This window comes from Melozone crissalis, unplaced genomic scaffold (assembly GCF_028551555.1).
Source record: "Melozone crissalis strain CALT ecotype California unplaced genomic scaffold, PUWL_Pcris_2 ptg000129l_1, whole genome shotgun sequence".
Lineage (NCBI taxonomy): Eukaryota > Metazoa > Chordata > Aves > Passeriformes > Passerellidae > Melozone > Melozone crissalis.
Window position 1 is genome coordinate 1,130,376 of NW_026535903.1, and position 23,577 is coordinate 1,153,952.

The following is a 23,577-nucleotide window of genomic DNA, read 5'->3' on the forward strand; positions in this document are numbered from 1 at the left end:
TAGCCCACCACAGAGGCTGGCGTGGGCAGGTGGTGACTGCAGTCCTGCAGTGCAGTGTGGTCCTGGGCGAGCCCCCTGCTAGTGCCCAGCTGCCAGCCAAGCCCCTGGACAGAATCTGGCACTGCCCACCCCCTGCCCAGCTCCCGTGGTGTCCATTCAGCCGCTCCACATAAGGCCACAAGTGCTTCCATGGTCCTGGTGCTGGCCCTGCTGTGGTTCTGCTGGGTGCTGGTACCAAGGGGGGACCCCCAGTCAGGTCCCAGAGCGAATTCCAGGGAAAGGCACGGGGCTGAAGGACAAGGGGCTCTGGGGAGCACAGCCAGCCCCACTGCGCAGGGTTGCAGGAGCTGTGGCTGCTGCCCAGTGAAGGAGCCCCTGACTGGGCTGTGGGGGCTGCCCACAGCACAGCCCCGAGCTGCCTTCCAGCTGTGGCACACAGAGCCCCGAGCTGCCCTCCAGCTGTGGGCACACAGAGCCCCGAGCTGCCTTCCAGCTGTGGGCACACAGAGCCCCGAGCTGCCCTCCAGCTGTGGCACACAGAGCCCTGAGCTGCCCTCCAGCTGTGGGCACACCAGGGCAGCCAACCAGCCCATCAGGTGCCATGGAGTGGATGGGTGAGCGTCTGGGAAGGCCTGGAGGGGCGCTCCAGCCATCCGTCCCTTCCAGGCAAAGAGAGCGGCTCCAAGGCTGCCTGCCCGGGGGGATCCCTGTCCTGGGCCCCGCGCTGCTGCTCCCCAGCCCTTCACCTGACCGGCTGCGCTTACTGGAAGGGGAAGCTGCCGGGAAGGCGGCGCGGGCGGCGGGGCTGCTTTGGGGAGGCTCAGCTGGGCTCAGCAGCCGGCACAGCTCAGCTGTCCGTGCTCCCAGGTCCAGGGCCAGTAACGGGAAGCGTCTGCTCTCAGTGACGGTAAATCAGATCGGGGAGATTAGAGGCCTTTTTGCCTAATCATGAGCAGCTTGAAGTTGGAGGACAAGTTCCTGGAACAAAGAGGAAATGGAGGCAGTAAATAAAGAAAAACTGTTAACATGTGGCCCTGCGTGTGAGAAACGTCTCATGAAGGACTGTTTATGGCTCGCTCATCTGCGGGCTGACAGCGCGGGGGGCGATGCCGAGGGAGGGGCTCATGCACAGGGGCACAGCAGGGCCATGGGCAGAGCGGGCACCAGCGGGGCGGCTGCGGGGGCTCAGGATGGGGGACCTGGGGCGGCCAAGGCTGGGGGGCACGTGGCAGAGGGAGGGAGAAGGCAGCGGCATGGCACGGGCTGGAGCACACAGCATCCCCAGGCGGGCAGGGCTGAGGGGCAGAGGCGCCGTAATGGGCGCACCTGCCCTGTTGGTGCCCGGCAAAGGCCGGGAGAGGCGCTGGGCGCTGCAGAGCGGTGCCCCCCGTGCTGGGAGCAGGGAGTGCGGTCCGGCTGGTCCAGCCCAGCAGGGGAGGCGAGGGGGTCTCGCCACTGCTTTGGACACAGCCCTCCTGCCGGGGGGCAGCGGGGATTCCTGCCAAGAAATCCCCCAGTTCCCGGGTCCCCTCAGGGCAGGCAGAGTGCCGAGATCTGTGAAGCTGCCCGGAGACCCCAGAGCTCCGCTGCAGCGCCAGCGCACCTGCGGTGCCACCGGGCTTTGGGCACGCCAGGGCAATCGGCTGCGGCCAGGGCAGACCAGGGCAGCTGGAGCCGGAGCAGCTCCCAGCGCCCAGACCCCGGGGCAGCCTCCTGGCAGCGGGGCGGGAGCGATTCCTGCGCGGCCATGGAAAGAGGATCCCCCTGGCTCCCTCCCCCGGACACCCAGCACGGGGAGGGGCCGGGGGGCAGCGCAGGGCCGGGGCAGCGCCCACCGGTGTGAGGTGGGGATGGAGGGATGGGGCTGGCGGGGCCGGCGCTCCGAGGCGGTGCCCGCGCAGGAACCACTGCCCCGTTCGCTCCCGCCCGGTATTCCCGGGAAGGAGCCGCTGCCCTGCCCCGTTCCCGCCCCGCGCTCCCGAGAAGGAAGGAAGGAAGGAAGGAAGGGCGATCCCGCCCCCGCCCGGGAGCCCTTGCGGGGGGCGGTCCGGGCCATGCGGGCGGCGCTGCGGCGGGGGCGGCTGCCCGGGCCCGGGGGGGGGCCCGGGGGTCGGCAGCCGGTCGTGGTGGACCTGCGGAGCGACACGGTGACCCGGCCGTGTGCGGCCATGCGCCGGGCCATGGCCCGCGCCGCCGTGGGCGACGACGACTACGGGGAGGACCCGGCGGTGAACGGTGGGCGGGGGAACGTGGGTAACGGGCTCCCGGGGGTCCCTGCCTGACCCGGGGGCAGCCGGGACCGGGGATCCCCGAGCCCTCCCAGGACATCCGTGTCCCCGCAGAGCTGCAGCGCCGGGCCGCGGCCACTCTGGGCACCGAATCCGCTCTGTTCGTGCCCACGGCCACCATGGCCAACCTCATCGCCGGTGAGTGCGGGGCTGCGCTCGCAGCCCCTCGTGCCCCCAGGCTGGGGATGCTGCCCTTGCTCCCTCCCTCACGGCCCTTCTCCCCCAGTGATGTGCCACTGCCAGCGCAGGGGGGCTCAGCTCTTCCTGGGCCGGGACGCCCACCTGCACGTCTACGAGCACGGCGGGGCCGCGCAGGTGAGCGCGGCGGCAGTGGCGGTGGCTCTGGTGGCGCTGGTGGCGCTGGTGGCTCTGGTGGCGCTGGTGGCGCTGGTGGTGCTGGTGGCTCTGGTGGCGCTGGTGGCAGTGCAGGAGGGCGGCCGCGTGCTGCCCTCCGCTGGCTGCCAGGGCCCGGCCCCGCGGAGGATCCGCTGCCAGGGCATCCCCTGGATCGCTGTCCCGAGGCACGGGCTGCAGCACGAGTGAGGCTGGCACACCCGATGAAGGGCACAGAGGGCTGGAGCCGCCCTGCGCCGCCACTGCCCCCTGTCAGCTCCGCGCTCTCCCTGCCCTGGGCGCAGGTCGCCGGTGTGCACTCCCAGGCACTGCCAGATCTGCCAAATGGCACCTTCGACCTGGAGCGGCTGGAGCTGACCATCCGCGAGGCCCACGGCAGCCGGTACCACCCGCGTCCTGAGCTCATCTGCCTGGAGAACACGCACAGCTCGGCGGGCGGCCGGGCGCTGCCCCTCACCTATCTCAGGCAGGTGAGAGCCCACAGACGGGCTGGCACAGTCCTGCCCGGCGTGGGCAGCTGGGCCCTGCACGATGGCACTGCGGGGACACTGGAGCTCAGACATGGCTCGTGGTGGTGGCACTACATGCCCCAGGGTCCCTCCCAAAGCAGCTGTCCCCCTGACCACCAGGTCCGCGGGCTTGCAGACCGTTACGGGCTGCGGGTGCACATGGACGGCGCACGGCTGATGAATGCAGCAGTGGCCCAGGGCGTGGAGCCAGCCCAGATTGCCCAGCACTGTGACTCTGTGTCCCTCTGCTTCTCCAAGGTCTGCTGGTGTGGGGAGGGATAGCAGGGCTGGCGGGGGCCAGCACAAGCCGCAGCCTGCCCTGTTTGCAGGTGTTGGGCTGAGAGCAGCCCTGGCAGGCTGGGAGCCGGGGCAGCTGCCGGGCGCAGCTGGGTGACCCCGGCGGCGGCTCTGCAGGGCCTGGGCGCCCCGGCGGGCGCGGTGCTGGCGGGCAGCGGGCGGTTTGTGGCCGAGGCCTGGCGCGTGAGGAAGCTGCTGGGCGGGGGCATGCGGCAGGCGGGGGTGCTGGCGGCCGCCGCTCTCCTCGGGCTGCAGCACGCCGAGGAGACGCTGAGCAGGGACCACGAGCACGCCCGGAGCTTTGCAGAAGGTACCTCAGGGCCCCGAGGGTGCTGGGCTGTAACAGCACACCTGGCACAGCCCAGCAGCACCGCCCTGCTGCTGGTGCCTTGGGCACCATCCCTGCATGGCCACACTGGGTCTCCAGCCGGGTGAGGATGCTGCTGGCATCCTCACCCGGCTGCAGTGCCAGGGTCATGGCATGACCGTCCCCGTGCCGTGCTCAGTGACCCTGGTACCACATGCGGGAGAAAGGGCTCTCCTTCCCCCAGAACCTCTGGGAAGGGCAGGTAGCCCGTTCCAGGTGGCTGGGCGGTGGGCTTGCACACCTGGGCCTCCCGCAGGTGTCCAGGCGCTGGACTCTCCCCTGTGCTCCGTCAGCCTGGCAGCAGTGGAGACCAACATCGTGATGCTGGATGTGCCGGGGGCCTGGCCGTGCCCCGCCGAGCTCTGCGAGCGCCTGCGCGCCGTCAGCGAGGAGGAGGAGGCCGAGGCCGGGCGGGCTGTCAGCGTCCTGCTGCTGCCGTGGTCGGCACGGGCCCTGCGCGCCGTCTGGCACCGCGACGTCTCGGCCCGCGGCACCGAGCTCGCCAGGAGAAAGCTGGCGTTTGTGGCCAGGAAGTGCCAGGAGGAATTGGCCTCGGGACTGCATCGAGCGCCTCCAGGCACGGGGGCAGCCTGAGCATTGTGCCAGCCCCGCAGCTGCGGCACTTGGGCAGCCCAGAGCAAGGAGTGGCAGCGGCCCCTTTGTGCTCCAGATGTGTGCCCAGCCGTCTGAAACGTGACATCAGCCCTCACGGGCAGCCTGACAAACCAGTGTGAGCACAGCCCAGCGGAGACTGCAGCCCCTGAGGCAGTCAGTGCACAAAATAAACACCTTCTGGTGGTACTGTCGCTGTGCCGGGTGTTTTCTCTCTTTTCCTTGCTCTGCAGCAGGGACATCATCACAGCCAAGGTCCCCACGGAGGGACAGTTGCTCCTGATGACACGGAACCGTCTCAGCCACAGGACCAGGGTTGCTGCACAGCAGTGCCAAGGTTTGTATCTGGCCAGGACTGTCCCAGAGCGCGAGCCCAGCCTGGCCCAGATGTCTGTGTCACTCCCGTTCACAGAGGCCTGTGTGATTCTGTCCCACAGCAGCAGGTGGGCTCCCCAGGCCCCCCTGTCACGTTCTGGGTCAGCCAGCCCCAGAGCTCTGCACTGGAAGAAGGGATTCTCTCAGCAGCAGCTGCTTCGGGTACGCACTCACTGCCTCCCTGGGAAGCACCACCCCAGGCAGCAGTAATTCCCATTTTATTTGTATTGCCAATGTGCCGTTTAAAGGACGCTGAGGGATCAACGTTCATGGTCCAGCTGCCCAGTCAGAGCCTCAGTCCCCTCTGCCCCAGTGGGCAGGGGCACTGCAGGGAAGGGGCACCAGCCTGGGCTGGGCTGAGCAGAGAGGGCACAGTGTGGGTCTGAGACAGCCGTGGCTCTGTTAGACCGAGGGGCAGAGGGCAGGGGATGCCAGGTGCCCACTGCCACCACACAGGGCCATGGTCCCCATCTCTCTACTGCTGAGGTGCCATCATGCTCTTGAAATCATGTTCAGAATCACCTGGGGTGAGGAACCAAACCCTGTGAAAAGCCCCTGACCCTGCACCTCTCCTCAGGGAGGTGGCAGCCCACCTGATCCGCCCTGGCACAGCCCTCCTGCCCACCTGAGTGAGGACGTAGCTGTCCTCTGACAGCCTCTCAATGACATCAAAGTGATCCATGCCAGCCAGGTCCAGCAGAGAGACAGACCAGCCTGCTGCACGCAGGGCCTGCGGACAGAGCAGAGTGTAGGATGGACCCCAAGCTCCCCCTGCCCCGGACAAGCAGCAGGAATAATGTCCTGGCCAGGACCTCCAGTGAGCAGGAACTGCTCTGGATCCGCACAGAAGCTCTTCCTCCCAGCTGGGTAAGTTGGTGAGGGCTGCCTGGAGCAGTGTCCCCACCAGAGCCGAGCAGGGTGCTGGGGGAGCTCACCTGGCTTCAGTCCTGGGACTGCCTGGTGCTCACCTGGCTGTGCTGGGACTGCCTGGTGCTCACCTGGCTTCAGTCCTGGGACTGCCTGGTGCTCACCTGGCTGTGCTGGGACTGCCTGGTGCTCACCTGGCTTTAGTCCTGCCACCACCTGGTGCTCACCTGGCTGTACTCCTGGGACTGCCTGCGAAATTCTGGGGAGTCGTGCTGGGCCATAGCCACGAGCACCTCACAGGCTGGTGGCACTGCTGGGGTGACGAGTCTCACGGGGCTGTTCCTCTGGGCCTCCTCCCTGCAGGAGCCATGCCGTGGAGCTGATGCAGCCCTCTGTGCCATCAGCTGGGCTGCCCAGCCGGGCAGGCCCAGGGGCAGAGGGGCTGCAGAGCCACCGGCGCCCTGCCCGTGCTCTGTCCCATGGCCTGTGGGCTCACCGGCTCATGCTCAGAGCATCGTTCACGTAGGTGTGCAGGATGGGCTCCAGGTCATACAGGCCGCTCACCAGCACGGCTCCTGGGGCAGAGGAAGAGCTGCAGGTGAGGAGCTGCAGCCTGGGTGCTCCCACAGCCCCGAGACCTCATATTGAGCATAATCAGCCCCGCAGCCTTGTCCCAGCCGTGGAGACCTGTTCTCCTCCCGACCCTGTTCTGGGACGTGGCAACGCTACCTTTGATATCTGGCACCACTTGGAATTCCGTCCAGTCTGTGGACAGCACCATGGCCGCCAGGTGGGCCCCTGCCGAGTGTCCGCACAGGTAAATGCCCCTGGAAGGAGGGAGTGGCTGAGAGGGACACCTGGGGACAGCTGGGGACAGCCGGGGACAGCTGGGCACGCTTTGCCCCGTGCAGAGGAGGTGGCACAGCCCGAATGTGTCAGCTCAGACGTTTCCCGATCCGCCAGCCGCTGCCTTGTGCAGCGATGGGATTGTGGCCGCAGGCGCTGCCCAGCGCTCGGGCCGAGGTGCCGAAGCCCCCCGACCGCTCCCACGGAGCAGCCCCGGCCCGGGAGCTGCCCACCTGATCCCGGGGTAGCGCTGCCCACCTGATCCCGGGGTAGCGCTGCCCACCTGATCCTGGGGTAGCGCTGCCCACCTGATCCCGGGGTAGCGCTGCCCACCTGATCCCGGGGTAGTGCTGCACCAGGAAGGCGAGGCTGCGGCGCACCTGCAGCACCATGGTGTCCATGCGGCCTGAGCAGAGGACAAAGGGCAGGGCTGCAGGCGCTGGCTGCGCAGGCAGCCGGAGCCTCTGCAGGGCAGCACCTACCCTTGGGGGCGATGTCATAGCCCACCGCCACCACCGCCACCCCCTGCGACACCAGCGGCGGGGCTGCAAACCCCGAGTCGTCCTTACTGCGGAGAGAGATGCTGCAGGAGCTGCGGGGCCGCCGGGGACCGGCCAGACCGTGTCCCCGCAGCAAGCTCCGGTGTCGGGAGAAGGGGTCGGCCGGAGTCGGTGAGGGGTCCCTTCGCGAGGAGCCCATCCCGGCAGCCCGGCTCACCTCAGGCACTGCCAGTACCCGCCGTGGATGTAGACCAGCGCCGGGAAGGCTGCGCAGCACAGCGGGGTGAGCCGGGTGTCCGCCCGGCCCGCTCCCGCTCCCGGCCCCGCCGCCCCGACACTCACCTTCGGAAGGCTCCGTGGGAAAGTAGATGTCCAGCTTCTCCCGGTCCCCGTCGCCGTAGGGGACGTGCAGCAGGGTCTGCCCGCTGGCCCGGGCCCGCTCGGTTCCTGCGGGGGAAGGCGGTGGGGCACGGCGCCGTGGCACCGAGCGCAGCCCCGGTCCCGGTGCCGCGATCCCCACCTGCCGCCGTCACCGCCAGGTGCGCGTCGATGATGGTGTCCCGGTCCAGGCGGGGGGACCAGCGACTGGGGGAGTAGTGGTCCTCCAGCGCCTGCGGGGAGGCGGCGGGGCAGCGGCGGGGCAGCGGCGGGGCAGCGCCAGCACCCCCGGCCGGCGGCCCGGAGCGGACCCGCGCTCTGCCCTGCCCCGGGGCCGTACCTCCGCGGACATGTCCCGCCACCCGCCCATCGTGGGGCCGCTCCCGGTGTCGCTCCCGGTGTCTGTCCCCCTCCCGATCCCGGTCCCGTTCCTGGTGAAGCTCCCCGTCCCGATCCCGGTGCCGTCCCCGGTCCCAGTCCCGGTGCCGTTCCCGGGCCGCCCGCCCGCCGAGGGGCGGGGCCTGAGGGGGGGCGGGCTGGAGGGCGCGTTCCCATTGGCTGTCCCGGAGGCGAGGCCCGAGCCCGGGGGCGGGGCCAGATCACGGAGGCGAGGCCAGAGCCGGCGGCGGAGCCGTCTCCCATTGGTCGCTCGGGGCCGGGAGGGCGGAGCCTACGGGCCGAGGAAAATAAAAATTTTGGCGCCCATGACCCCCATTGGGCAGGGTTGCCGCGCGGCCGTGCAGACTCTTTCGCGATTGGCTGGCGCTGCGGCGCGTGGGGGAGAGGCCTCCTCCGATTGGCTGACGGGCCCGGCCGGCTCGGCGCGCGCGGGCTCGGACCGGCAGTCCGCCATGAACTGCCTGACGGTGCCCGGTGTCCACCCCGGCTCCCCCAGCCGGCCCCGCGGGCAGATTCAGGTACGGGCCCGCCCCGGGGCACGGGCGGGGGGTAGGTACAGGTGCCACCTCGGGGCACCGGTGTGGGAGCAGATACGGGTACGGCAACGCTGCCGGGCATCGGGATGGGGGCAGATACGGGCACAGTACTGCCCCGAGCACGGGCCGGGGGCAGATACGGGCACGGGCCGGGGGCAGATACGAGCACGGGCCGGGGGCAGATACGAGCACGCTACTGCCCCAGAGCCCCGCGCACGGGCCGGGGGCAGATACGGGCACGGTACTGCTGGAGGCCCGCGCACGGGCCGTGGGCAGGTGTGGGCGCCGCGCCGGGCTGAGGGGGCTGCCGGGCCCCGGCGGGGTGCAGCCGGGTCTGCCCGCTGGCCGCCGTTCTGAGCGCACCGTTCCGCCCCCAGGTGATCTTCGGGCCCATGTTCTCCGGGAAGAGGTAGGCACGGAGCGGGGGGCGCAGGCGGGAGGGCGGCGGGCTGGGGCTGGGGGCCGCTGACACCGTGTCTTGCAGCACGGAGCTCATGCGGCGAGTGCGGCGCTTCCAGCTCGCCCAGTACCGGTGCCTGCTGGTGAAGTACGCCAAGGACACGCGCTACAGCTCCTCCGGGGTCTGCACACACGACAGGTGAGCTCCGGGCAGGAGGGCTCCCCGCTTCACGGGGCTGCCCGCCTGCCCGGCTCACTCCCTCCCTGCCCGCAGGAGCACCATGGAGGCCCTGCCCGCCGGGCTCCTCCACGACGTGTACCAGGAGGCGCTGGGGGCCGCCGTCATCGGCATCGATGAGGGCCAGTTCGTAAGTGCACGGCCGGGCTGGGTGTGCTGGGCTCCGCGGGACACACGCTGCTCGCTGCTCCTGTGCAGGCTCTGTGTCCTTGTAGGAGAGGGTGGGAGGTCATGCCCTGGGGGGTTTGATCCGTGTGGCCTTGCAGTCAAAGTGCTCTCAATCAAAGCCTCCTTCCCTGTAGTCCCTGCAGACAGCACGGTGGGACTGCAGCCCGTTTCACGGACAGGGCACGTGGCTCTTTCTTTGTTCCTGGTGCTGCTGTCTGGGCACGCACTGTGGGATCTGGAGCCAAGTGCTGCCCCCATCTTTCTTTACAATGTCCTGTACCCCTCCAGTTCCCAGACATTGTGGAGTTCTGTGAGAAAATGGCCAACACTGGGAAAACCGTCATTGTTGCTGCTCTGGATGGCACCTTCCAGAGGAAGGTAAAACACCCATTTTGGTACCTTAGCTGCTTTGGGACCCTCGTGGAGTCCACCCAGCAGCACCTTCCATGCTGTCTCACAGGCCTTTGGGAGCATCCTGAACCTGGTGCCGCTGGCGGAGAGCGTGGTGAAGCTGAACGCTGTGTGCATGGAGTGCTTCCGAGAGGCCTCCTACACCAAGAGGCTGGGAGCAGAGCGGGAGGTGAGTGCCCTTGGAACAGAAACTGTTTCACTTTCGCGGTCCCGCTGGTACAGAGACTCCCTCCGGGAGCCGGGCTCACTCTGCAGCCACTCCCGCATTTCCCTGCCAGGTGGAAGTGATCGGAGGCGCTGACAAGTACCACTCGGTGTGCCGAGCCTGCTACTTCCGTGCGCGGCCCCAGCAGCCCGGGCCAGACAACAAGGAGAACGTGCCCCTGGGCCTGAGGCAGCTGGAGACGGCTGCCCCTCGCAAGATCTTCACTTGACTGCTGCGAAAACGGAGGGCAAGGGAGCTCAGTGCTGTGGCGCACGGGCCCCTCTGTACTTTAACAAACTGTCCGGCCCTCCCCACCAAGCAGCACAAGTGAGGATCCTTCAGGCCTGATGCTGGCGGAAGCTGAAGCAAAAGCCTGGCTAGAGTGAGTTCCCATCTCAGAACAAGGAGAGAGACCGGCACAGTCACTGGTGCTGCCACACACAGGCCCTGGGGAGCCAGGCTGCAGCACTGCTGCTCGCTGTGCCTCTGGCCAGCTCTCACAGGGCTCCACGCGGGCTCAGGCTGACACCATGCTGCTTCTGCTGCCTGTGAATGCAGCCCTTGTGCACTGTTGCTACATTCGAGGTTTCTCAAGACATTGAACAGCCATTAGTATTTTTAATGCAATTTTTAACTTCCTTCCTTAGCAGTCTGAGGTAACTTGTCCCTTGTCACGGAGCTGTGACACAGCTTTTAAACTGACACACGCGTCAGCCCAGCCCTGGGCAGCCCCAGCCTCTCTGCCAGCCTGCCCACTGCTGTCAGTTATTGCTGAAACAGAAGGAGGCCTGGCAGCTGACTCTGCTGAGGTGCTGAGCCTCGAGGGCTGGCTGTGTTCTAGCAGGCTGTGACAGACTCGTTTGGAGGAACTGGTCCCAGGAAGAGCTTCCTCCAAATTCAGGGCAGTTTTTCTCAGGTTCAAGGCTGGTGCTGCCTCTTTGGTGCTGTGTTTCCTCTCAGGGGTTTGGAGGCCCAGAGTTTCATCTACCAAGATCTGGACAATTATTCCAGGGAAGATCCAGCTGCTTTGTAAAGGGGCTCTTCTGAGGAGCTGCTTCTCCAGTCCAGTCATGTCTCTTGCTTTCTCCTCAGCCTTCCAAAATCCTTGAGGCTGACTCTTGGTCTGCTCTAAGCAGGATCCTCTTGCCTCTTTGTTAGACTCAGATTCTGGAAGGTTGTTGTTTCCTTATTGTCTGCAAAAGCGTTTTTTCCCTGGAAGTGTTTTTTCCCAGCACCCACAGGCTCTGAGCAGTAGCTCTTTGTTCTGGCCAGGCCAGACCTCTGCATCTCTGAGTCCAGGGCTGCTGTTTGCCTGTGCCCTGCAAGGCTCCAAGAGCTGCCTGAGCCCCCCTGCTGCCCCCACGCTTCAGGTGAGAATTACTGTGTTCACGAGCACTTGACTGCCAGGCTGGGCTTCTCCCCAGGGCTGGAGTAAGGCGCTGCTGCTTTAAGTTAATAAATAACTTAATTAATTTGTGTGTGTATTTTTTACCAGAGCATTCTGCTAAGGCTTCCTGGCAATGCCCAGTGAGACAGCAGGGGCTGCTCACAGGCTGGGGCTGGAGCATGACGAGGGTGGCCTAAAAATAGGCACCAGCATGAGTGTGCTGTTTGCAGCGCAGCAGCTGGAGGGGCTGCGCTGCCCCACTGACGCCCCAAGCCCTGCAGGGGCAGAAGGACTGCAGGAGCCTTTTCTGCTTCCCCTGAGAAACTGCATTTCTGCTTCCCCTTCCCTGAAAAGGCACGTGGTGGCTCACAGGGTGGCTTGGTGAAAAAGTTTATTCCGACCTACAGTGACAACTACTCAAACGCTGCCCCCAGCAGGGATGGCCCACACGCACGGCTGCTGGGAACAGCTTTACCACAGCACAGCAGCAAACACAACCTGAGAAAGGCCCACGGGCTCCTGGTGTGGCTGGAGTGCGGGCAGGCCGCAGGAGCTCGGGCTCGCAGCAGCGCTCGGGCAGGCACAGCAGGGAAAGAAAGTGCTCCAGGATGTCCTCAGCCACGGCCCTGCTGAGGATCTCGGTGCTCACCGCTCCCACAGAGCCCAAGGCACATCATCCAAGCACCAGCAGCTCCAGTGCAGGCTGGGGAAGGCACAGCACGGCGTTAGAGAAGGGCAGAGGGGGCTTTGGCAAGAGCTGGCCCAGAAGCGGCCGCAGGGGAAGGCAGAGCTGGGCCTGGCTGCGCTGCAGCAGCGAGAGATGGCTCTGGGGGAATGCAGCCAGCAGGGCTGAAAGGCACTGCAGACAGGACGGGCCAGGGCACAGTCACAGGGGCAGAGCCTCGCCAGGGCCGGGAGCCTAAACTGCAGCCCACCACCAAGGCAGCACAGCAAAAGCAGAGGCTTGTACGTGCCAGGGCTGCCTGCACACCCAACCTCCTGCAGCTGCACTGCTCACCAGCAGCTGCAAATCACAGCGTGCCAAATCACCCACCAAATCACACACCGGGCTCTGGATCCTCCAGTGAGGATCTCAGCTCTGGGACCAGGCAGAAGCCCCTCCTGCACCCCATGAAAAGGCCCAGTCACCTTCAAACAAAGCAGCCACCACCCTCCCGCCCCGCCGTCCCCTCCAAGGCACAGACCCCTCCCTCCCACCCCGCGTTAGGAATTGCACTGTTCAGCCGTCCCGCGGGAGCCAGCCGGGCTCAGTACACCGGGGGAGGCTGGTAGCCCTCCGGGGCCTCCGCCGTGTGCGTGAAGGGCGGCTGCTGGTAGCTCTCGTGGCTGATGTTGGGGTAGCTGGAGTACGGAGTCGGAACCCCCGGGCTGGGGTCGGCGTAGCTTTGAGCAAAGTCCTCCACCCCCATTTTGTACCTCTTGTAAGCGAAGGTGAGCAGGAGCGCCTGCAGAGAGAAGGGGAGCAGCATCAAGGCCGTTCCAGGCTGTGAGTGCAGGGGGCCCCTCTGCACTCCCCCCAGGCGGGGCAGAGGGGTTCACTCACCCAGGAGAAGATGGAGAAGAAGCTGAAGGTGATGGCAGCGCGGGCAGAGTCTGCTCCAAGGAACACATCCTCGGCCCGTGTCCAGGACCACTGGTTGGTCAAGAAACAGAAGCCGATGAACCACAGGAAGGTCCAGAGACCTGTGGGGGGAAGTGGCATGAGGGGCCAGGGCCGGTCCTGCTGCTCCTGGGCAGCCCCGCGCCCAGACCCTGCTCCACCGTGCAGGCTGGCGCAGGCACCCGGCCAGGGGCAGCCGCTCCTCGGGGCACTCAGTGGCAGCACCAGCAGCAGCAGCACCAGCAGCTGTACCAGCATTAGCAGCAGTACCAGCGGCAGCAGCACCAGCAGCAGTACCAGCAGCAAGAGCAGTAGCACCAGCAGCACCAGCAGCATTAGTAGCAGCATTACCAGCAGCAGCAGCACCAGCAGCAGCACCAGCAGCAGCAGTACCAGCAGCAGCAGCACCAGCAGCAGTACCAGCAGCAGCACCACCAGCAGCAGCATTAGCAGCAGCAGCAGCGCGCGGCCCGCGGGCAGCACGCCAGACGGCAGCGACTCGGGAGCGGCTCCCTGGGCCAGGCACCGGCAGCCACGTCACGGGACAAGGCGGCCATTGTGGCACAGCCCGGCCCGCGCTGCCCCCGGTACCTGAGAAGCCGAGGTCGGCCAGGACCAGGTACTTGCGGTCCGTAGCGTTGCTGATCTGGGGGAAATAGACGTCCACCATGAAGAAGAAGATGCAGGCGAGGAAGGCGAGGACGCCGATGCCGATGCCGTAGCGACAGGCGTCCTCGTTGTGGTTGAAGATGCAGAAGAGCTGCGGGTCCTCGGGCCGGCTCATGTAGCCGTCCCCGACCAGGCAGGCGAACACGATCAGGGCGAAGACCTGCGGGGCGGAGCCGGTGTCCGGTGGGCGGCACCGAGACCGGGGGAGCCCTTTGGGGGCTGCCGGGCCCGCTGGGCGAGGGGCGCCGGCCTGCGGCGGGGCTCTCCCGTCCCGTCCGGTCCCGTCCGTCCCGACTCACCGCGCTGACGATCCGCGCCACCACCTGCGGCTGCTGCACGAAGCGCACCAGGTCGAAGGCACCGCCGGCCTTGGCCGCCCCGTAGGCGCCTCCGCCGCCCTCCATGGCGTTCGGCCGCGGCTGCTGCGCGGCACCGCCCCGGGAGGGCCGGTCCTGGCGGCCCGGGACGCCGGGGCGGGGCGGCCGGGCCGGCTCCGGCGGGACAGGGGCTCCCCCGCCCGGGCGCTCAGCGCCGCGCCCGTCCCGCACCCTGTCCCGGTGCCCTCCTTCCGCCCCGGTGTAACGGGGGACGGGAGCGCCGGCCCCACCCTCGGCCGCCGCCGGACCCCGGTGAGCACAGCCGAGGGGAAACGGGGGCTTCGGGGGGCTCCCGCCGCCCCCGCCCGGCACCGGGAGGCGGCAAGAAGGACGGGACGGGACGGACAGGGCTCGGCAGCCCCCGTTCCCCGCAGGTCCGCACCCCCGGCCCGGGCGGCGGGAGCGCCGGGGGGCGTCCCGTCGGTGCCCGGTACCGGGGCGAGCGGCCACCGGCGCCGAGCAGCCTTAGCCCGCCCCGGGGCGCAGAGGGAGAGTAGGGGAGGAGGGAGACGGCACCGGGCGGGGAGCACGGTGGGGGCACGGGGGTCTTTGCTCCGACGGGACCTCTCAGGGCCGGTCCGGGCCCGTCCCGAGCCGAGCTCCGGGACTGGTGCTCGGGGCTTCGTGCCCGAGCCGAAGGGTCCCGGACGGCGGGCGGAACCTCTCGGCCGCGGAACCGCCCCATCCGCCCTCTCTTCCTTCCTGAGGCCGGGCTGGAGCCGGGGTTAGTCCCAGCTCAGCCCCGCGGACTCCGCGCTCCGGCTGCCCCCGGCCCGCACGCCGCGGCTCCGGCTCCGGCTCCGTCCCGCAGCGGCAGGGAGCGGCGGTAAGCGGGGGGCAGCGGGAACCGGGGGGTAGCGGAAACCGGGGAGCGGCGGTAAGCGGGGCTGCTCACCCCGGCAGGGCCCGGGCAGGACGGACCCGCCCGGCCTCGCAGGATGTCCCAGCCGCCCTCCATCACCCTGCACGTCCCCGAGGGCTCCGAGAGCGATGGGTGAGTGTGACTTCCCCGCTGCCCTGCCGTGCCCAGGTACGATGGGCTACGGCCCCGCGCCCTGCAGGCTCCAGGTGTCCGTGCCACCGTGTCCCTGTGTTCCTTCAGCCAGGAGCCCAGTCCGGACAACGAGAGAGCCCTGCACACCTCGTTCCACCAGCTCATCCTGGAGCAGAGCAGCTTGATCGAGGCAGGTCTGGAGCTGGAGATGCAGGAGAGGACCAGAGGTAAAGCACTGCAGCCTCAGCCAGGGCAGGCTGGGGACAGTGTGTGTGCCCAGGGCTCTCCCTCTGCTTGGGCCAGCTGTGCCAAAATGCTGGGGCCAAAGCATTCACGGGAGCCTGCTAATGCCTTGGCAGAGCAGAGCAGGGCAATCCAGGGGAGACCTTGGGGACACAGAAAGCGTCCCTGCAGAAAGGGGTGCTCTGGGAGGAGCACACACCTGGCCTGTGTGCTGGAGCAGAGCAGCAGGGATGAGCCGTGGCCTCTCTGCATCCTGCCGTCTCCCTCCCAGAGTCCCCAGCCTACCTGGCTGTTCCAGACGCCTGTGCCATGGCCTGGCCAGAGCCCAGGCAAGATGAGGAGCACCCCAGCCACTCCTCTGCCTCCCTGCAGATCTTGGCCAGCATGCCCAGCCGCACCATCGGTAGGTGCCACCCACATCCCCCCTTCCCCAGCTCCAGAGCCCTCGGAGCTCTGCCCGAGCCCTGCTGTGGCCCGCAGGACGCAGCCTCGGGGCCATCATCTCGCAGTACTGCAACCGCACGGCGCGGCTGCGGCGCCGGAGCGTCCGCCCGCCCCTGCAGCAGCTCTGCCGCACGGCGCGGCCCAGCCTGCGCCACTACGACCTGGAGAGCGACCTCAGCAGGGCCACGCTGCAAGGTGAGGGTGCCCGGACCGCGAAAGGAGGGCTGGCGCTGTCCCCGTGCTGGCCTAGGGACGGGCAGGCCGTGAGCCGGCGGGCCGTGTCCCACCGAGCCCTTGTGCCCCAGAGAAGCGGTGCCTGCTGGTGAAGGAGCTGCTGAGCCTCTCGCCCAGCCAGTGCAGCCACATGCTGCTCACCATGCCCCTCAGCCTGGCGGAGAAACGCATCCTCCGGTAGGGCCGCTTCCCTCAGCGCCCGCTGGGCAGGGCTCCCCCAGCCGGAGCTGTCCCGGGCCCTGTGGGACCCCTGACCCCCTCTTTCCTGGCAGGCGGCAGCTGAGCGGGCAGAGGGGCCCCGTGAGGCAGCGCGCCCGGCGCTGGGACCCCTTCTCACCCTGCGCGTGGTCCAGGGTCTGCGTCGGCCTCGTAAGTCAGGCACGGCTCTGCACAGAGGCTGGAGGGCTCCGTGCCGGCTCCAGCCCCACTGCTCTCCCTTGTTCCTCTCCCCAGGGCTGCCGAGGTCTCTGGTACAGGCTCCTGTCCCTGCTCCGCGCTGCACAGCCCGGGCACTATGCCCTGAAGCAGATTGGTGGCCGCTTTGGCTCCAGTGTCCTGTCCTACTTCCTCTTCCTCAAGACACTCCTTATGTTGAACTTCTGTTCATTCTTCATCCTGCTGGCCTTCGTGGTGGTCCTGCAGGCCGTGTACCCCGCTGCATCAGTGAGCCCCCAGCGCTTCACTGGGCTGGAGCTGCTCACAGGAGCGGTAAGCGTGGCCCAGGCACCCCAGGCTGTGCCAAGCCTGGCGGGCAGCCCTGCTTTTCCACTGTAATGATACCCCAGCTCTTGCCCTTGCCCAGCCTGGGCCCCGGGACCGGCAGTGCAGTGGGTGCACAGGGTGGGGCTGCCCCAGCCCAAGGCTCTGTGTCCTGAGGCTGGCACTCAGTGGGCAGGAAGCTGTGAGCACTGCCAAGGTCACCGCGGGCCCCTCGTGTGCTTTCCCACAGGGCCGCTTCACTCACTCGCTGCTGTACTACGGCTACTACAGCAACGCCACCCTGAACGACCCCTGCACCTCCACTCCTGAGGGCAGCGTGTGCCCCCTGCCAGCCCCCCTGCTCCCCTACAACCTGCCACTGGCCTACCTGTTCAGTGTCGGGGCCTCCTTCCTTGTCACCTGCATCCTGCTGGTGTACAGGTGGGTCAGGGGCAGCTGTGGCACTGCAGCCTTCCCCTTCAGCCAGCCCCCATCCCTGATGCCCTTCACCTCGCTGCAGCGTGTCCTGCTCCTTTCGGGAGAGCGTGAAGAGCGCCACAGGGGACTTGGCCATCAAGGTCTTCTGTGCCTGGGACTTCAAGGTGATCCAGAGGCGCTCGGTGAAGCTGCAGTGCGAGAACATCTGCACCCAGCTGAAGGTGGAGGAGCAAAGCACCCCGGAGCCCAGCCTTGCTGTGCTTTGTCCGTCACCCCTCTGGGTCCCGCTGTGCTGCAGGGGGACACAGCCCCGCTCCAGACCCGCGGGGGATTTGGCAGCTCTGCTCTGCTCTCTCGCAGGAGCTGCTGGCGGAGCGCCGCTCCCGCTGCCGCTCCCAGAGCCGCTGCCAGCGCCTGCGGCACGGCCTGGTGGTGCTGCTGGCCTGGCTGCTGGCGCTGGGCTGGGCGTCGGGCTGCGTGCTGGCTGTGCGCTACCTCTTGGAGCACATGCACACAGTGAGTGCCCCCTCTCACCCGGGATCCCTGCCCTGGCCTTGCAGGAACAGGGCTGGGGTACTGGGGAGAGGGGCAGGGACAGCCCCTTGCAGCTCTGCTCCTGGCCTGGGCATCTGCTGCTCTCCCCAGGACGCCACAGCTGGCTGCCAACAGCTGTGCGCTCAGCCAGTTCCTGCTCACCAGGTTCAGCAGGAGCAGCAAGCACAGGGCAGTGGCAGATGGCAGCAAGAAGCCGCTCTGCTGGTCCTGCCCCTTGTGGTGTCCCTCCTCAATGCCTTGATGCCCCACCTGTTCAACCTGCTGGCCATGTGGGAGAAGCAGGACTCCCCAGTGACACAGGTCTCCGTGGCCATCTTCAGGTGGGCTGGCTGGGCTCTGGTGGAGGGAGCGTCCTGCACCTGAGGCAGGCAAGGAGGCTTTGGGGCCAGGCACCCCATCTGTGGGGTTTGGCCCCTCCGTCCCCTGGGCTCAGGGACTTCTGGCACTGCTCCTGCTCCCCAGGAACCTCATCCTGAAGGTGGTGATTCTCAGCCTGCTGTGCTACCACTGGCTCAGCCGGAGCGTTATCTGCTCGACAGAGGAGGTGAGCACCACTGCCCCGGGGCCACAAGGAGCTGGTGGCATCTTCCCTGTCAGATATCAGGAAGGAATTCTTCCCTGTGAGGGTGGTGAGGCTCTGGCATAGGTTCCCAGAGAGGCTGTGGGTGCCCCATCCCAGGAACTGTAAAAGGCCAGGTTGGGCAGGACTCGGAGCAACCTGGTCTAGTGGAAGGGTGTCTCTGCCCATGGCAGGGTGGGGAGAGAGATGAGCTTTAGGGATCCTCCCAGCCCAAACCAGTCTGTGATTCTATGCCATGCTTGATTGTCTCCCCAGTGCTGGGAGACGTGTGTGGGGCAGGAGCTGTATCGCTTCATGGTGATGGATTTCATTTTCACCCTGCTGGACACGCTCTTCGGGGAGCTCATCTGGAGGTGACAAACCCCAAGACATGTCCCCCCCATGTGCCACCCCTGCGTGGCCCCAGCTCTCTGGTGCACCCAGGCTCTGCTGCCATCAGAGAGGGAAGGTGGGGTGTGAAGTGCCCCCAGGCAGCGTGGGGCAGAGTTCATTTCCACCCAGGCTGATTCTGGAGAAGAGGCTGAAGACAAAGCAGAGGCCGGAGTTTGACATCGCCCGAAATGTGCTGGAGCTGATCTATGGGCAGACCCTGACCTGGTGAGACGTTTCTGCCTGGCGTGGCTCCTTCCTCTGCTGGCAAATGCCTTGTGGTTCCCAGGGGCCCTGTGGGTGCTGTGGCTGGGCCCACCACTGCGTCCCCTGGGACTCAGACCCAGGCAAGCTCATCTTTCCCCTGCTCCCAGGCTGGGCGTTCTCTTCGCTCCGCTCCTGCCAGCTGTGCAGATGCTGAAGCTGCTGCTGCTGTTCTATATCAAAAAGGTGTGATCCCCACCCCCTGCAAGTCCCTGCGGTGGCACTGTGCCCTGTCAGCCGGTGCTGCAGCCTCGTCCCTGTGGGGCTGAGCGCAGCCCCTGGGGACAGCACGGCCCGAGCTCATGGGCCGGCTCCCCACGGGCAGCAGGGAGGGCACAGCTCTCAGGAGCTGGCAGCCACGGGACGCTGCTCCCTCCCACAGGCCAGCCTGCTGCGGAACTGCCAGTCCCCCAGCAAGCCCTGGCAGGCCTCACGCATGAGCACCGTGTTCATCACTCTGCTGTGCTTCCCCTCCTTCCTGGGTGCAGCTGCCTTCCTCTCCTACACCGTCTGGTCGTGAGTAGCCACCAGGCACGGCCCGGGGCACGGAGCCCGGCTGCCTGGAGAAGGAGGGCTGCGGAGAGCGTGGCCCCTGTCCCTGGCACTGCCCAGCTGCGGGCTGTGAGGGGCTGCCCCAGGCAGGGCAGGTGCCTCCCTCCCTGCTGCTGGCCCCGCTCGCGTCCTGCAGCTGCTCCTGGTGCAGGGGCAGGGATGAGGACCCCCGTGTCCAGCCCTGGGGGTGCTGGGGACAGTGAGGCTGGGTCCCTGGAGGGCTGGACTGCTGAGACAGGCAGTGCCCTGCTCTGGGGGCAGCAGTTGCTTTAACAGCAGTTACAGCTGCCCGTTGCTCTGAACACCCTGTTGGTCTGTTTGCTCAGGGTGCAGCCATCAGAAACCTGCGGCCCCTTCCGGGGGCTGGAAACCATCTACAAGTCAGGGAAGAGGTGGGTGCTAGTGCTGGAGCAGTCCAACCCCAACATCACCTGGTTTGCCTGGGTCTACCAGCACCTGCTGGAGAACACATGCCTACTGTTCTTCATGTCTGTGGCCCTGATGTGAGTATGGACCCGAGCCAAAGCTGAACCCCAGGCTCTCCCTTTGAGGGTCCGGCTGTCACAGCCCTGAGCGGGCTGGAGCCAAGGTGTCACTCCAGAGCCCTGTGCCCCATCCCAGTGCCAGGAGCAGCGTCCCTCAGCCTCCTGCCTGATGCCACCATCCCACCCTGCTGTCATTACAGAGCTGTGATCTACTTCAACATCCAGGTGGTGAGAGGCCGCCAGAAGGTCATCTGCCTGCTGCAGGAGCAGATTGCCAACGTGAGCACTGCCCTGCCCGTCCCCGCTGCAGCCCCAGCACTGCCAGTGTGGGCTCTGGCCCCAGCAGGGCAGGCACTCAGCCACCCCGGTGCCGTCTCTGATGTTGCAGGAAGGGAAGGATAAGCTGTTCCTCATGGAGAAGCTCCGCTCCGTGTACACGTACAGAGGCAGGCGCTCCTGAGTGCCAGGTGAGGCCAGCAGGAAGGGCAGTGGGCAGGGGCTGGAGGCAGCCAGAGCTCAGCCATGGGCACACTGCCTGTCCCGAGGGATGCCTTTGTGTTACTGAGGCCCAGAGACAGGGAAGAGAATGGAGGCAGGTCTGGGACAGGGTCCCAGGATCTTAGGGACTCTGCCCTCTTGGTGTCCACAGGAAGGAATGGGATGGAACAGACTCTGCTTGCAGCTGGGACTGAATCTGAGCATCACAACACAGCGCTGGAAGCTGGGGGACCATGGAGTGCTGGGGAAGATCCTCCTCTTGCCATGGCCAAGGACCCATTGGGAGGTGTCATTGGGAGTGCTGCATCCCAGGGATGCAGGAGCTCCTGCTGCCTGGAGCTGCTGGGATGCAGCAGGCACGGGACCCAGCCTGCCTACACACCCCAGGGCACAGCAGGACTGCCTCACCTCACAGCCCTGCTCCGTGGGGCTCTCGACTTGCAGAGAACTGCCCTTCAGCTCTCCCTCCTGCCAGCGTGCCCTGGCTGTTCTCAGAATCCTCTGGGGACCATGAGCTTTCTCCACAACCACCTTCACCTGCCTAGGGGCAGCAGGCATGGGGCAGCTCCAGCCCAGTGTCTGGCTCACCAGGACAGCAGCAGGCTGACTGCAGCCCCACAAACGAGGTCACTGGGCCACCCCCAGACCTGGAGGAACCTCCGTGCTGCCGAGGGCTGGGCTGGGCAGGGCTCTGCGGGCCCAATTAAAGTGCTGCTGTGCAGGAGTGCTCGGGCTGGTGTCTGCACCTGTCGGGCTGGAAGCGGGCAGGGCTGGTGTCAGTGCTGCTGCTGGTGGTGACTCAGCAGCAGTGTCAGGCTGTGCTCGGGCTCCTTGGCACAGCCTGCATTCCCTTGGAGTGCCTGGGGCAGAGGCCACGCTGCTGGAGTGAAGGGCGCTGCCACCCCCTTGCCGCTCCCCATCACGGTGCAGCAGCTGCAGCCCCCAGCCCCAGGAGCCACTCCCTGACATGCCTGGGATGGAGCTGCCCCGGTGCCACAGCGCTGACAGGCCCTGGCAGGCTGTGCTGTGCTGTGCCAGGCACGGGCAGCCACCAGTGCCAGGCTTGGCACCGGGGCTGCCAGCTGAGGCAGCTGCCACCATTGAGGGCACAGGGTGTTATCTGCATGGATAGACAGTGCTTGGTGGTGTGGGCACAGGGCAGGGTCTCTACACAGCCCCAGCTCTTCTGGGTGCATCAGGAACAGCATTGCTCACAATGATCCTGCCCCTCTGCTGAGCCTGCAGCTGGAGCGCTGTGTCCACTTCGGGGCTCCTCAGGACAGGAAGGACATGAACTCCTGGAGCAGGCCCGGCAGAGGCTAGAGATGATGAAGGGATGGAAGCACCTCTAATGAGAACAGGCACGGGGCCTGATCAGCCTTGAGAGAGCTGACAGGGCACTTCATCCTCTGTCAGCAGGGCGGTGTCAGGGGATGGCCCAGGCTCTGCTCCACGGTGCCCAGCAGTGGGACAAGCAGCAACAGGCAGAAACTGATGCACAGGAAGTTCCACCTGAACATGATCTCGATGTGTCCCCTCCAATATTCTATGGTACTCTGTTAGAACTTGCCTGTGCCAGTGACAGCACACCGGAGCAGATTGCCCAGAGAAGGTGTGGTGCCTTCCTCACTGGAGATAGTCCAGAACTGCCTGGATGCAATCCTGTGCCATGTCCTCTGGCATGACCCTGCTTGACCAGATGAGCCAGGGTGATCCCTTCCAGTGTGACCCCTTCTGAAACTGCTGAGCCCAGGTGAGCGCTGGAGAGCAGCTGTGGGCTGGCACTTGCTGCAGCTTGTGAGACATCCCTACTGAAGCACCCCTGTCACTGGCCTTGCCCTAGCTCCTGACACCCAGCACGTCACCCAGGCCTTCCCCAGGGTCACCCCACTGTGCCGGGGCTGGCATGGGGCTCACATGGCAAGAGCTGCTGGCTGGAGCCCCCGTGCACTCAGTTCTAAACCCGAGGCCCTTTCCCACCCCTGCCGTGCTTAGCTCAGCTCAGCTGCTGCTGCAGGAACCCCTCCTGTGCCTGGAGCTGCCAGCACAGTCTGGCCTCTGTGGCTGCTGCCTGTCCCTTCCCTGAAAGCCCAGGATTTCCCCCCGAGCACAAGGCAGGCACCAGCCTGGACAGCGTGGTGGAGGTTTTACTGTGAAGTCCCACAGGGATGCAGTCCATCAGCAGCCCAAGGCGCCGTCCAGGCAGGGCAGCTGCTCCTCGGCCATTTCCCCTTGCAGCAGGAGCGTCCCGGGCGGCCGGCTGGGCTCAGCAGGGCTCTCGGAGGGTGCTCCGGAGCCACTGCAGCACCTCGGCCAGCCCGGTGCCGTCGCGGGCGCTGGTCTCCAGCATGGTGATGGGCTGCGTGGCACAGGCCACCATGTCCTGCATGCGGAGCAGCGACTTCATCTCCACCAGCGACATGTAGCAGGGCAGGTCACTGCAGCGGGGAGACGGGAGCTGCAGCATCAGCCCAGCACGAGGCTCCCGTGCCGGCCAGCCCCGGCTGAGCGCTCTCCAGCCCCGCTGGGAACGCTCCCCAGCCCGGGAAGAGCAGCAGAGCACAGCCCGCTCCCGGCACCCCCGCTGGGCTCCTCCTCACATCTTGTTGAAGAGCACCAGGACGGGCACGGAGGAAAGCGGCGCGGCGGAGAGCACCGACAGCAGCTGGATGCAGGACGAGGAGAGCTGCGTGGGGTTGGAGGCGTCCACCACGAACTGCAGGGAACAGGGAAAGCGGGGAGCGGCGGTGCCGGGAGCAACCCGGGCCGGGCCGGGCCAGAGCGGGGCACGGCGGAGGGGATCCCGCACCGGGGCGAAACCGGGGCACCGGCCCACGAGCCCGTGTCCCCGGAGCACCCCGGGACCGCGGCCCCGGTGCTGCTCACCCACCAGGAGAGCGCTGCACTCGCTGTAGTAACTGGGCCAGATGGGGCCCATGCAGCCGCCCAGCTCCCGCACGGTGACTCTCCGCGGCAGCCGCAGGTCCGTCAGGTTGGTGCCCACCTGCGGGACGGGCACCGGTACCGGCACGGCGGGCTGCGGCCGAGCCCCGCGCCCGCCCCGCGCCCGCCCGGGCCCGCCAGGCCGCACCTACCGTGGGCAGCGTGGCCGGGGGCTCGCCCAGCTCCGCGGGCTGCTCGGCGCTCAGCTGTGCCTCGCGTTAAGGACACGGCGGCTCCGGGAACGGCCCAGGGCACGCTCCGCCCGGCCCCGCCAGCCCAGCCCGGCCCAGCCCGGCCCGGCCCGGCCCGTCCCTCCCGGTGCCCCGTGCCCCGTGGCCAGGATATGGCGCAGCCGCCGCACCAGCAGGCTCTTGCCGCCGCCCGCCGCCCCCAGCAGCAGGAAGGTGGGCGGGGAGCGGCCCGCGGCCATGGCGGAGCCGCCCCGGCACCGGCCCCGCCCCGGCGGAAGCGGCCCC

At 67.1% G+C, this 23,577-nt stretch overlaps 6 protein-coding genes across 7 annotated transcripts; 3 read left to right on the plus strand and 3 right to left on the minus strand.

Annotated features, from left to right (window-relative positions):
* Window positions 1–2,091: 2,091 nt before the first annotated feature.
* On the plus strand, window positions 2,092–4,620 carry LOC128948404 (uncharacterized). Its single transcript, XM_054293107.1, has 7 exons — window positions 2,092–2,235; window positions 2,343–2,426; window positions 2,515–2,603; window positions 2,927–3,112; window positions 3,272–3,409; window positions 3,566–3,758; window positions 4,072–4,620. The coding sequence occupies exons 1-7, from the start codon at window positions 2,169–2,171 to the stop codon at window positions 4,407–4,409; spliced, it is 1,095 nt and encodes a 364-aa protein (XP_054149082.1). The 5' UTR covers window positions 2,092–2,168; the 3' UTR covers window positions 4,410–4,620.
* A 357-nt stretch (window positions 4,621–4,977) lies between these two features.
* Window positions 4,978–7,860, minus strand: AFMID (arylformamidase). Its single transcript, XM_054293111.1, has 11 exons — window positions 7,734–7,860; window positions 7,536–7,626; window positions 7,358–7,462; window positions 7,233–7,281; window positions 6,998–7,083; window positions 6,849–6,921; window positions 6,399–6,496; window positions 6,166–6,244; window positions 5,897–6,026; window positions 5,428–5,532; window positions 4,978–5,324 (listed from the first exon to the last, which is right to left on the minus strand). The coding sequence occupies exons 1-11, from the start codon at window positions 7,761–7,763 to the stop codon at window positions 5,295–5,297; spliced, it is 876 nt and encodes a 291-aa protein (XP_054149086.1). The 5' UTR covers window positions 7,764–7,860; the 3' UTR covers window positions 4,978–5,294.
* Window positions 7,861–8,244: 384 nt separating this feature from the next.
* Window positions 8,245–9,978, plus strand: TK1 (thymidine kinase 1). Its single transcript, XM_054293120.1, has 7 exons — window positions 8,245–8,310; window positions 8,706–8,737; window positions 8,813–8,926; window positions 9,002–9,095; window positions 9,422–9,511; window positions 9,594–9,713; window positions 9,823–9,978. The coding sequence occupies exons 1-7, from the start codon at window positions 8,245–8,247 to the stop codon at window positions 9,976–9,978; spliced, it is 672 nt and encodes a 223-aa protein (XP_054149095.1).
* Window positions 9,979–11,676: 1,698 nt separating this feature from the next.
* SYNGR2 (synaptogyrin 2) lies at window positions 11,677–13,831 on the minus strand. Its single transcript, XM_054293115.1, has 5 exons — window positions 13,726–13,831; window positions 13,349–13,586; window positions 12,701–12,840; window positions 12,374–12,602; window positions 11,677–11,839 (listed from the first exon to the last, which is right to left on the minus strand). Exons 1-4 carry the CDS (start codon window positions 13,828–13,830, stop codon window positions 12,405–12,407), a joined length of 681 nt encoding a protein of 226 aa, XP_054149090.1. The 5' UTR covers window position 13,831; the 3' UTR covers window positions 11,677–11,839; window positions 12,374–12,404.
* An 874-nt stretch (window positions 13,832–14,705) lies between these two features.
* TMC6 (transmembrane channel like 6) lies at window positions 14,706–20,765 on the plus strand. The gene is made up of 20 exons (XM_054293127.1): window positions 14,706–14,797; window positions 14,906–15,024; window positions 15,312–15,443; window positions 15,521–15,679; window positions 15,790–15,895; window positions 15,991–16,087; window positions 16,172–16,426; window positions 16,668–16,858; window positions 16,938–17,076; window positions 17,216–17,371; window positions 17,555–17,730; window positions 17,873–17,954; window positions 18,246–18,343; window positions 18,492–18,587; window positions 18,734–18,809; window positions 19,006–19,139; window positions 19,502–19,678; window positions 19,861–19,939; window positions 20,049–20,127; window positions 20,310–20,765. Exons 1-19 carry the CDS (start codon window positions 14,742–14,744, stop codon window positions 20,118–20,120), a joined length of 2,400 nt encoding a protein of 799 aa, XP_054149102.1. The 5' UTR covers window positions 14,706–14,741; the 3' UTR covers window positions 20,121–20,127; window positions 20,310–20,765.
* Window positions 20,766–22,287: 1,522 nt separating this feature from the next.
* On the minus strand, window positions 22,288–23,531 carry ARL16 (ADP ribosylation factor like GTPase 16). Of its 2 annotated transcripts, XM_054293114.1 has the most exons (5): window positions 23,446–23,531; window positions 23,254–23,308; window positions 23,049–23,162; window positions 22,759–22,874; window positions 22,288–22,596 (listed from the first exon to the last, which is right to left on the minus strand). In XM_054293114.1, exons 1-5 carry the CDS (start codon window positions 23,529–23,531, stop codon window positions 22,425–22,427), a joined length of 543 nt encoding a protein of 180 aa, XP_054149089.1. In that variant the 3' UTR covers window positions 22,288–22,424. The 2 variants fall into 2 exon arrangements, with proteins under 2 accessions (XP_054149089.1, XP_054149088.1); XM_054293113.1 differs by having other exon boundaries at window positions 22,759–23,162.
* Between the last annotated feature and the right edge of the window lie 46 nt (window positions 23,532–23,577).